The sequence below is a fragment of the Phyllopteryx taeniolatus genome, chromosome 10 (assembly GCF_024500385.1).
Source record: "Phyllopteryx taeniolatus isolate TA_2022b chromosome 10, UOR_Ptae_1.2, whole genome shotgun sequence".
Lineage (NCBI taxonomy): Eukaryota > Metazoa > Chordata > Actinopteri > Syngnathiformes > Syngnathidae > Phyllopteryx > Phyllopteryx taeniolatus.
Window position 1 is genome coordinate 17,964,626 of NC_084511.1, and position 11,408 is coordinate 17,976,033.

At 40.5% G+C, this 11,408-nt stretch overlaps 2 protein-coding genes across 10 annotated transcripts in view; one reads left to right on the forward strand and one right to left on the reverse strand.

Annotated features, from left to right (window-relative positions):
• Positions 1 to 1,083, forward strand: part of afap1l1a (actin filament associated protein 1-like 1a) — a 33,383-nt gene extending 32,300 nt beyond the window's left edge. For all 4 annotated transcript variants that reach the window (XM_061787911.1, XM_061787909.1, XM_061787912.1 and 1 more), the window contains one exon: positions 212 to 1,083. In XM_061787911.1, the coding sequence (XP_061643895.1) occupies positions 212 to 238 (27 nt within the window). In that variant the 3' untranslated portion in view covers positions 239 to 1,083. The remainder of the gene's footprint in view (positions 1 to 211) is intronic.
• Positions 1,084 to 1,363: 280 nt separating this feature from the next.
• gabrp (gamma-aminobutyric acid type A receptor subunit pi) lies at positions 1,364 to 10,273 on the reverse strand. 6 transcript variants are annotated; one of them, XM_061787918.1, is made up of 10 exons: positions 10,048 to 10,273; positions 7,616 to 7,681; positions 7,433 to 7,545; positions 7,281 to 7,348; positions 6,953 to 7,170; positions 5,571 to 5,653; positions 5,233 to 5,370; positions 4,994 to 5,146; positions 2,201 to 2,394; positions 1,364 to 2,125 (listed from the first exon to the last, which is right to left on the reverse strand). In XM_061787918.1, the coding sequence occupies exons 2-10, from the start codon at positions 7,666 to 7,668 to the stop codon at positions 1,793 to 1,795; spliced, it is 1,353 nt and encodes a 450-aa protein (XP_061643902.1). In that variant the 5' UTR covers positions 7,669 to 7,681; positions 10,048 to 10,273; the 3' UTR covers positions 1,364 to 1,792. The 6 variants fall into 6 exon arrangements, with proteins under 6 accessions (XP_061643902.1, XP_061643897.1, XP_061643901.1 ...); XM_061787913.1 differs by having other exon boundaries at positions 7,616 to 7,787; XM_061787917.1 differs by having other exon boundaries at positions 10,024 to 10,273.
• Between the last annotated feature and the right edge of the window lie 1,135 nt (positions 10,274 to 11,408).

Sequence of the window (11,408 nt, forward strand, 5' to 3'; positions counted from 1 at the left end):
ACTTAACTTGTGCTGATGTCAACTTTGTAATATTAGGTATTATTTCATTATGCTTGATATGCAGCTTGTGGCTTTTAACATTTGTATTATTTTCTCCATAAAGGCAGATTTTTTTTCAATGCCACTGTGTGATGAAAGAGTATCAAGTGTTGTGTACTGTGCACTTTTGTTTTGCTTTGTATCATTTTCATGTTGCCTTACTGTTTTGCAGGAATGGGAATCAAAGAAAAGAACTTAAATGCAGCGGAAGTACTTCAGTTGGAATGTGAAAACGTCTCATAGAATTCAGCACAGACGTGCAAAAATCAATTTTGTAATGAAAGAAAACAGCCACTAGGTGGAGGTACATCTTCTGTAATGTTTCAGAAATCTGAAGACAGTCATTAAAATTGTATAATGCAATAATGCAGAATTGAACGTGGTAAGCACAGAGTAGATAAGGTAGCTGAACGTTGTAAATCATAGAGGAAGTGTGAATGCGTGTAAATGCAAGATTATATTGGATCAAGTGTTACATTCATGGGTTATGATTTTGTATGGGAAAAGACAATTGAGAGGTAGATCAAGCATTGAATAGTTATTATTTTTTATGACTAGTTTCCTGTTGTTTTTTTGTTTTGTTTTTTTGCTTTGTGTATTGTTCAAACCAGTTCAGGGTGTACCCCGCCTCCTGCCCGATGATAGCTGGGGTAGGGTCCAGCACTCCCGCGAAACCTAGTGAGGAGAAGCGGCTCAGAAAACGCATACATGCATGTATTGTTCAAGTCTGTGTTATCAAAAGACATACCCATAAGGCTCCTGATATCTTGATTCCTCCATCTTTAAAAAGACATGCTTTGCTACTTGTGATATTCGTTTACGTTCTAAACACACTCGTGTCCATTTGACTTATTTTAAGTCACAGATGGTCACTGCCATTGATAGGTAAGCCATTCGTCAAGAGGTGTGATGCAAAAATGTAACTCAGTCCCGTCTCAGTGGGAAAATGTTTTCTTTTAAATTTGCCTGTAAAACCTTTGCACTTTAAGATTCTCTGCCCTGGGTGTCTGCAGGCCCTTAAAGTCATTAAATGGATTTCTGCTATTTAAAGCCATGACCCACTTTAATAACATTGCAACACTGATCCCCAGTTTAAAAAGATACCCAATTAAATGTAATTTTCCTTTGTTTAACAAATGTTCTTTTTCCACCCTTTTGTTTGTTCTGATTCTTACCTGTTCATGACATTTAATGTCATAGTACGAAACAAGTTTTTACAATTATTATTGTTATGGTAACATAATGAGAATTTGTTCTTCATTTGCTCGTCCTGAAATTATAATAGCATCAATTATCCAAAACAAAACAGTACACCAGCTTGTCCTGCATCACATTTTTATTATTCTAATGTTACATGCTGGGAAGGTAATTACGGAATATGGTCTTGTACAAACAATGTATTAAAAACAACAAAGGCAATCACATGGAACACAAAGTGTGATGCAGCGAAAACAGACTTTTTTTTTTTTAAAGCTAGTGGACTTATTCTTGTTTGATTTGCCAGTCAATAGACAAATTACAGGCTTGGTAGAATCATGTGTATGATATGCTGTAGATGTGGTTTCTAGTACTGACAGCTGCTTTTTACATCTCGTTGAAAGTTATGTTTTTTTCTTCTTTTTTACATACCACTTGTCAACCAAAAGCATGTATGATGACTTCAGATCCAAGCGACTGGCCTAGTGTCTCCATCGGGAATGCAAAGCAGCTGCAGGGTGGTGAAATGAACTCAGCAGCAGCTTGCGACCAGCTCTCAGAGAAAGAGATAATAAAGCCAGTAGAGAATATTGATGAAAAGGAATGCCATGGGGAAAACGGTGCGAGCATGACGATCAATGTTGTGTGGATTTTCCACAGTGAAGATGGATGCTGCCCTCTTTGAAGCATCTTTCAGTGATGACAAGCTGCAGACATGACCTGTTTTTTCTTCCTTGGGTTCACTGGTGGTCATTATGTCGCTGTTTGCTGACTGTTGTGTGGGTTCCTCAGCAGGGGAGCTCAGTTTCACAGATTTCTTCGGTTGAATGGAACTGACGATGGGGATGGAGCCATTGCCACTGGACTCGTTGAACTCTCTCGCGAGATCCTAAAAGAAAGAGGGTTGCTCTCAGTATGTCAATATCATAACATTGTATTTTTTAACTTTTAACGTTTGGCCCACCCTGTGCAAGTCCTCTAGGGTCTGGCCTTGCATGGTATAGAAGTGAGCGCAGGCATACTCCAACAGAGCACCAAAGATGAAGGTGAAGCAAATGCCCAGGTAGACGTCTATGGCCTTAATGAAGCAGTTGGCATTTGGCAGGGAGGTGCGGGCACCCATCATAAGAGTAGTCATTGTCAGGACTGTAGTAACACCTATGAACAGATCACTGTTTCATTTAAAGGGAGCGTTTGCATATATTTTTTAGAGACCACTCAATCGGAGGAAGATCAATCTATCGGAGACAGAAGGCATGACCAACGTCGTGTCAGTCGTTTGCCGCGCACACTCCGGTCACCAGCACACATCCGCAGCCTCACACTGACCTGTTAGCTTGAACTCCAGAAGCTTTGATGATTATTTAGAAATATCCACCTCTGGAAAATAAATAAATGCTGTCCTTGGTTTGCTAACAACAGGGCAACACGAGCAAACAGAAGCAGAGAAAAGGGGCCTCAGGCAGCAGAGGCAACATTGCTGCTCAACAGGTAACTTTGACATTTTTTATTTCTAATTGATCGTACACTCCAAAAAGTAAAACTTCAAACCAATACATGTAGTGTTATAGTTGCACTCTATTACAATGAGTAAGTCACGCTATGATGCTACAACCATAAGCAGCCGTGGCTAACGTTGGCAGGTTTACAGTGCTAATGCTAACTTAGTATTGCAAGCTCTGCTATTTTGTTGAAGCTGTACAGTGTTCTCTGTGACCATTTATCATAACTACATACTTTCAAGATCGCATGAACTATGATTGGCCATGTTTGACAATCGCTTGGTCAGACTTGAGCGGGGTGGTTAGTGAAGTGAGGCTAAAAACTGAAAACTCCCCTGAATTGTGACTCTTGAAACTCTTGAGTTTTAAAACTTATTCTTTCACCCTCCCAGCGTTATGCAACCATTTTCTATAACAGGTTGCCAGCCAATCGTAGCTCTCCAAATTCTCATTACCTTTCTACAAAGCAGATTACAGTCACAGGAGTCTCCTAATTCCATTACCTTTGGCCATATGCTTGAACGATGCTCTTTTCGTATTGATTCTATTCTCCTATAAAGTGGGATCCTATAGAGCAATGCATTCAACTGTTCATTTAGTAAGGCATTTGACAAAATGTGATGTTTTTCGTGCACAACCCTGTTAACACATTCCAAATACATGCCCAAATAATTGTGTTGTTATAGTAACCAAGGCAGCAGTACAGTGGACTGTACAGCAGTACAGTGATTCTGCCTCACAGTTCTAACAATGTGATTTCAAATCTCTGCTCCGGCCTTCTGGTGTTCTTTCTCCCTGTGCTTGCGTGGGTGTTCTCTGACTTCCTCCCACATCCCCAAAACATGCATGTTAGGTTAAATTGCCCATATGTGTGAAAGTTGTTTGTCTATATATGCCCTACAATTGTCTGGCGACCAGTCCAGGGTGTATCATGCCCCTTGCTTACAGTCCCCTGAAATACAGGCTCCAGTTTATCCACCATAAATGGGTGGTTTACTTTTGGGATTTCTCTTGAAAATCATACTAACTCAAAGTCTATTACAGAACCAAATCTGATGATTCTATGATCCCCTTCCCGATTCCTTATCAATTCTCATTGGGGGAGAAAATAAAACATACAAATGATATATGACATCAGTGAGGTCATTATCATTAGTATACTGTATATGTCATTATACGAAATAACAGAAAAGATGTTTCTGCATAGTGTGGTGCAATATGGAGAAAATTACAGGTAATTTTATATCCTGATATCGATATGAAGTTCATCCTGATATAGTATTTTTTCCTTAAAGTTAAATTGATGACAATTTTCTGTGATCTTTTCTCTTTAAAACACATTTCATATAGAAAAACAATTAAATGGATAAAAGATAAAGAAAAATACAATAAAACACAAATATCCAGTGGAAAAATGCCATTTAAAATACCTGTTAGTACAACCAGTTTTCAAGAAATACACTGTTGTGCACATGGTAATGTAGTGTCATGTACAATATTACATCCATGCTCCTCTAGCAGTGCTGTAAATGAGTATTTGCAGGTAATGTAGTAGCATTGCAGCAGTTACATTAATATTCATTCATTTTTAATACTACGTTAGTGTAGCGTCTGAGATGTGTGCGTCTAATGTAACTCTTGTCACTTAAAAACTCAGGAACTCATTCTATCTTGGTGTACAAGTGTGACGTTGGTCTAACGTACTATCGTACTTTTGCACAGCAGAGTCTGGCATCCGTTGCACGTTTCTCCATTTATTGAACTCAGCTGACACATGACCAGCGTAACAGAAAAATTTGCAACGCCCCACTCTCCAGGCATCGATTCACGCTCAATCCAACTGTTAAACTGTAACAGTTGGATTAAGCGTGGGTTTATTGGTCATGCTTGAAGAGTGATGCACAAGGATGAAGTGATAGAAAAGCAACTGTTGAGTTACTGTTTCTGTTTTGGTGTAGGTTGGTGTTGGTGTTGCATTGGTGGAGCAACCGAGGGAACATAATGCCCCATACATCAATATAACGATATACTGTAAATGAAAGAGGATTATATTGTACGATAGATTCTGATTCAAAATACATTTCTTAAGAGAGACATCATTCCTCATTTGTGACATAAGAGGAATCGATAAGCAGAATCGTCAAGCAAGTAAACAAACGATTCCTAGGAATCGAATAACTGGTAACCGGTTCTAGAAAAACAACTGGGTTTCGATTCCCATCTCTACATGTGACTGGATTTAATCTGCTACTAACCAATGCAGGTCCTAGCTGGTACAGAGGACTGGCTGATCCAGAATGAAACCCAGGAGAGAACCACCAAGAGAGTCGAGGGAACATACGTCTCCAAGATAAAGAACAACACGTTTCTGTGCAGTGCAAAATGCAGCATCAGCTTGGGGTATTGTCCTGTGAACAAACACACATAGACGTACACACGAACGCTAACCATTTTAAAATCCATCATAGTTTCCAAGTGTATGCAGCAGACCTACCGGTCTCGTACACAGCCTCTGACACAGATGTGTAGTAGCTCTCCACACTATACTGAGCCAGCCGCAGTGTGTCCAGTCCCTTCACTGAATCATTCCCTCTGGTCCAGTAAAAAACAACATCCTGCAGGTTGTAGCCCCCTGATTACACACATAGTAACACAACACTTGTTTTTGAGTCTTGTGTACTCCAAATACAGCCTTTTGTATTCAATGTCATACTTACTACACTGATGATTATGATGATGATGATTATGATAGTAGGAAGATGGTGATGATAGTGGCCATCACACAGTGGGAGAGTATGGTGGATGTGGGTGAGTTGGAGTTCAGTTACTCACAGCTTTCTAACTGCAGGGTGCACACCTGTCTGTCCATGGGGTATTTTGTGAGGTCCATGTTGCAGGCGATGGTAGCTGTGATGCTGTTGAGATAACAATTTCCAATTTGTGTACATTATTTTTTTCAATAAATCAATAGTATCTACTGTATGTCAGAAAACTGTCTAAATTTGTTTGTAGAGCTTACAGTGTGTACTATTGTTTTGCAGGCTCATGTGAAGATACTGTAGATGCGGTAATAAAACCAGCCAAGACTGAATTGACACCATTTGACAAATGTTTGGTGGGCAGTCCAAATAATTCTCTGTTACATTGACTGAATATGAAACTGACACCTGCTGTACTCCAGAAGAATGTATTTAAATGTATTTTGGTCTCCGAAATTGTCAATTCACAACACAACAGAGGCCTTAAGATGGTCATACACTGTACTATTTTACAAGTGTTGCTTTTAATTTTTAGCTCGAACTGCACAAGTCGATGCTAAAAATTGAAGCTGTCAGCATGCTACACTGTGGTTGTCATTGTTTTGTTGCATTTTTCAAACTGTCCCGAACTATCAAAACATTTAAGAGGAAGCTTTAGCTGGTTGTGCTCCAAAAGCTAATGCTAAATGCAACATGCTTCCCTTATTTTTATAGAGGTAAAAACGGCTCAGAGTTTCCATTCATAACTGTGGTGCCTGTTGGGGCCGACCAAATGCTAGACATCACAAATTCATACAATTTTTATGTCAGATCTGCTTGAGATTGGCACCTATTCAAATACGAGTCTGCTGACTTTGAACCATGCCTGAAATTGGCTTAATTTGCACAGAGTGTGGCTATCTTTTAGCGCTAACCATAACTATAAATGTGAATAAGAGTATGAAGAAACATCTCTTATTCTTTAGTTTTGATACGCCACTGTTTTTATTGCACTGCAAACCTGACTAGGGCACAAAAAGTTTAAGTTCTGTTGCTTGAATGTTACTTGAAGTATGTATACCAGCAGAGTTGCTCTAAGTAGGGCTGTTAATGATTCTCAGAGCCCAAGATTGAAGCAATGCCGCAAGGGCATTGCTTGATGTCAACTTAGATTTAGTCTCCCTCTAGAGACTAGCGACAAAGCCATCATGGGGAAACCCCTCCAACCCAAGGGGAATTACTTTTAAGGGGGCCACAAACCCAGGGTGGCACCTCTAAATTCTAGTAGACCAAGTGTTTGATGCCAGTAACTCTCTCTGACTTAGCTAGGAGGTGGCTGCAGCTTCAAGACTGTCTAATGAAACCTCAGATCGCTTCCTGAGCACTTCAGCATGACGCATTTGCTCTTTTGGTACATGTTGTACATCTTTATTTGTGCGAATGTGTCGGTATGTGAAGCAAATTGGGGAAATGTACCGAAGTGCATAGAGAACCGTCCCGTTGCTGAAGATGCGTATGAGACGATTTTCCACCGTCACGTCATGCAGGAAGGAGCGCTTTGAGTCAGGAATGAAGGTGTCGGGAATCCAGAGCAGTGAAACCAGGCGTCCATCCACGCTGACACTCTCGTTCCCTGGGAACACCAGTCTGGAATCACGCCACCGCTGGCGCAGAAAAATAGTTGCAGTGTAGTCCTGGAAAGACACACCTTAGTGTCTTAAATCAAAAACATCCACAATTCTTTGTTGCTTCTTCGCACACAGACATATTGTACCGCTCAAAAGTACTTGTAGGAGTATTGTACCATATTGATTTCAGAAATGGCATCGATGCTTGCGATGTCGAGACTCATCCCAATTTCCACAGGACCCTCTATCAGAGAGACACAAGAAGCTTTGGCAAGCACTGTATGGGTAATACTAACAGATAAACTGTTGGTTAGTAGATTGGTTCTACCATTGAAATTGGGTCTTAGGTAGCGGTTGTATCCTTTCATCAGCTTTTGAATGGTTGGCAGGAGCTGGGAGTCGTTCCATTCCCCCCAGTGATGTCCGGGGAACATGCAAGCACTGGGGACAGAAACGTAAAATCAATTTCAGCTCTCTCCAACGCAAAAATTGTGGAGCTGGAGTGTCTCACCCAAGCGTGAAGGTCAGGCACATGATCAGTGTTGTAGGCAGCTGGACAAACATTTTGGATCAGCAGCTGAGCAACAAGAAATGTGAACAGATGCTCACTGTCCATGAGTCATCGTGCATACTGTATTTGTAATAGGATGGCATACAGTATACGGTGTCAGTCACAAGTCCATCTTGATAAAAGCAGAAACAGTTAAGAAAAAAGTTAAGTAACATTTGCCCATGAAAAATGTATAAAATTAGGAAGACATTTGTTTTGCTCATATCGCCACCAAGGATGGATGGCATTTGCTAGTGAGCAGGATTAGGCAAAAATTAGTAAATAACATCACCGCAAAAATTAAATGTGTGAGGCATCTGCAATGCACAGTCATCCTTAAAGTTAAAATGTGTTTTACTGTTTTTTTTTAGGCTTTACACGATCAGCATTTTTGGGGCCGATCACTAAGTTTAAAAACAACGATAACCGATCACCGATCCGATCACAAGATGGAGCAATGTGTCTATTTACATGACTTGTTCATTTATTGTATATACTTGTGTACTGTATACTGTATTCATCCATCAATCCATTTTCTGTACAGCTTATCCTCACAAGGGTTGCGGGCGTGCTGGAGCCCGTCCGTCCCAGCTCAAATTATTCTCTAGCATTTTAGACAAAAGTTAAAACACCAATGACCTCTAGGGGGCATTCAAGGATTGGCCACTGACATAAGTTTAGGTCAAATCGACATTACAACATGACAGAAATAATGGGTGCTAACTTACTGTAATTAATTTACTTTATTGCAATTAAATTAATGAATACTGTTAATGACATGCTTACTGTAACCTCACTGTCCTGGCTATATGGACGGGCGTTTTCCAGAGTTTGACTCCGTTGGACTCCCCTGCCCCACGCTGTGTTGCTTGAACGCCGCATGCTCCTCGTGTTCATCCTTCAGGTGCTCGATCAAATTTGTTGTTGAAGCATTTAGATGACGTCCCCCACGACGTACTTCTGTTGTGCACAGACTCCAAATAACTTACGTGTTGTTTGTCTGAGACGCCGCAAAATAGTCCCACACCGACGACGTGTTTTTTCACCGACAGGTTTGAAAAAACTTTATTGGCCGTCAGATAGTTACAGTACTACGCAACAAGACACATGACAAGGCTAAAAATAAACAAGCTTTTGGATTCATACGCGACAAAGATGCGGAGTTAAATGTCTTGTGCGGAGCCGATCGATGAATTCATTGATCGGATCGGCGACTTATGACATGATCGGCGACTTATGACATGATCAGCCGATCAGCATAAAATGCTAATTATCGGCCGATACCGATAACACCGATCAGATCGGCGTAAAGTCTAGTTTTTTTGTTTGTTTGTTTCATAATAACACCGATTAACTTATTTTTACACTTGTATGGAAGTCAAGGAAGTTAAAATGTGACTAACAATTCCCCTTACATTGAACAAAGGTTTTATGATGGTTATAGTTGGACCTTGGAATGGATTGTGTTGGACCTTGGAGAGATCCCAGAGGTCTCACCAAAATGTGATACAAACTGGAGTGAATTTTTAGAAGTGTAATCATTTGATGTGATAAAACTGGACTTTGGCTTTCTTGTAGATGTAACATGTGGGGAACTTGTATTGATTGACACCTTCCTGGGCCATGACTATTGCTGTACAGTATATCTACTTAGCACATAAAGTGGGTGACGGGAAATGAATATTCAATGGTTGTTTCTTTTTCCTGTATGCAAATGTCAGGCAACGTGTCAGCTGCTGATTTATGGGGCCGTTGGCTCGTGGTTTATTCACAAAGACATTCCGATAACTAATTCTGTCACTAACTCATCAACTCATTGTCTTGTGAGTTACGCCCTCGTAGCAATGTCCCCTAAATGAATCTCCCTGCCTGTCACTAACAGACTTCATTCTCCTTCTCATAAACATCTGCAAAATCTGACTGGCTCTTGTTTCCAGCAATTCCCAAATAAATGGTCTTGTTGTACTAATATGTTACTGAAGGCAAAGCTGTTCCAGCTATCTATTATTCAAGCAGCGGTGCCATTCTAAACTATGTTTATGGCAACATTGATTTCCCTTGCTAATGGCTGTTATGAGAGTTAAGACATTAGGTGTAATTTGTTTCTCTGCAGTCAGCTAAGAAAATGCATATCTGCATTTTTTTAAACTGTTTTCATTGTGCTTGTTTATCTTTCTACATCTTAGTCTCTGTTCTTTTTGTTGCTTCCCTTCATCCTTGAGATGCTTTTTACTTGCTAAAATGCATAAAAAAGACTTACGCCACCTTGCCATTCTTGTGAATGCATGTCCACTTTGTATTACATTTTTATGACATTAAGGCAAGAGAGTTTAGTCATTTTGTTTTTGTTTTGTCTGGCTTTTTCTTACCCGTTTCCGTACGGCACCAAATACCTTTTGGATTTCTTTGTCCACCTGTTCTTCTTTTTTCCTTCTTCCTTTGTTTCCTCGTCCAGTTTTTTGGCTCTACTGTGTCCAATAAAGGAGATTGGTCTCTTTCATCTCTTAGTTGTAGTCGTATCCAAGTGTTATACCTCAATCCACCAATGAAGCACTCATCTGGTCCTGGTGTGTCAGTAATGTTTCTTGTTTCACTGTCTGTGCATCTCCCTGCGTCTCTGCACAGCTGCTGTCATCTCCCAACAGAGTTTTTGCCTAACGCCCTCCTTTCTCCTCTCCCCTCCCTCTTGTGCACTGCATCCCACTCAATCCTGCCTCACTCACCTTCACTCTGAAATGAACATGATGCTTCAGTACAATTGCACATCCTTCAACACTTTCCAGTTTGACTCTCACTCTTATCCTCACACACATTCTACTCTACTGGCTCTTAATCTCAGCACACCTTTCTGCTCCTCTTTACCCTAACAACCACCTCCTCCTGAACTTCTGATCTCATCTTATCCCCTCTAGCGCTCTTCATCTCTACATCTGCTCCCTTGTATCAGTGTCATCCTATGATTGTTTACATTTTAGCTGTGTCCATCTTTCTATACCACTTGTCCTCATGAGGGCCGCAAGTGAACTGGAACTTATCCCAGTTGACTTTGGGCAAGGGAAGGTGTGTGGTTTCCAATCAATCGCAGGGCACTTATAGACTAACAACCATTCGCACGCTGAGTCTTCAATGAACTGAACATGCGTGTGTTCTGAATATCAGGGGAAGCCGGAGTAGTCAGAGAAAACCCACACAAGCACATGGAGAATGTGCAAACTCCACACAGGAGGGCCCGAGCTGATATTCGAACCAAGAACCTCACAACTGTGAGCCAGATGTGCTAACCACTAGGAACAATATGCCTTAAAAGATGCACACAAAATTCCAGTTTCACTTGCAAACTTCAAGAAATCCCACTGGAGTTCAGTTCAGCCAACATGCTTTTTGCAGCATATTGCAGATTCTGCAAAATATCAACATCAGCATTATCAGAATATCTGTCAATAATCTACCTCTGCATTTTACACATTTCTGCCTACATATTATGCCTACAAATTCTAAAAGAAGGATCAAGGGGTGTGAAGGGAAGAAGCTGCCTTGCATTCAAAGCAGTTTGTAGTTTTGTAACTCAAAATGTTGAAGTCTGATGTCATTTTTCATTTTAAACCAAGTCACTCTTCGTCACGTTAGTAGACAATATATTTTTTTCAGTAACTACTTTCCTGCTACTTTGCTGCCAATGTTGTTGTTATCCACAAGGTGAAAATGTGGCTCTTTTAATGTGAAATAGTACAGGGAAAATGCAATATTTGCAAAA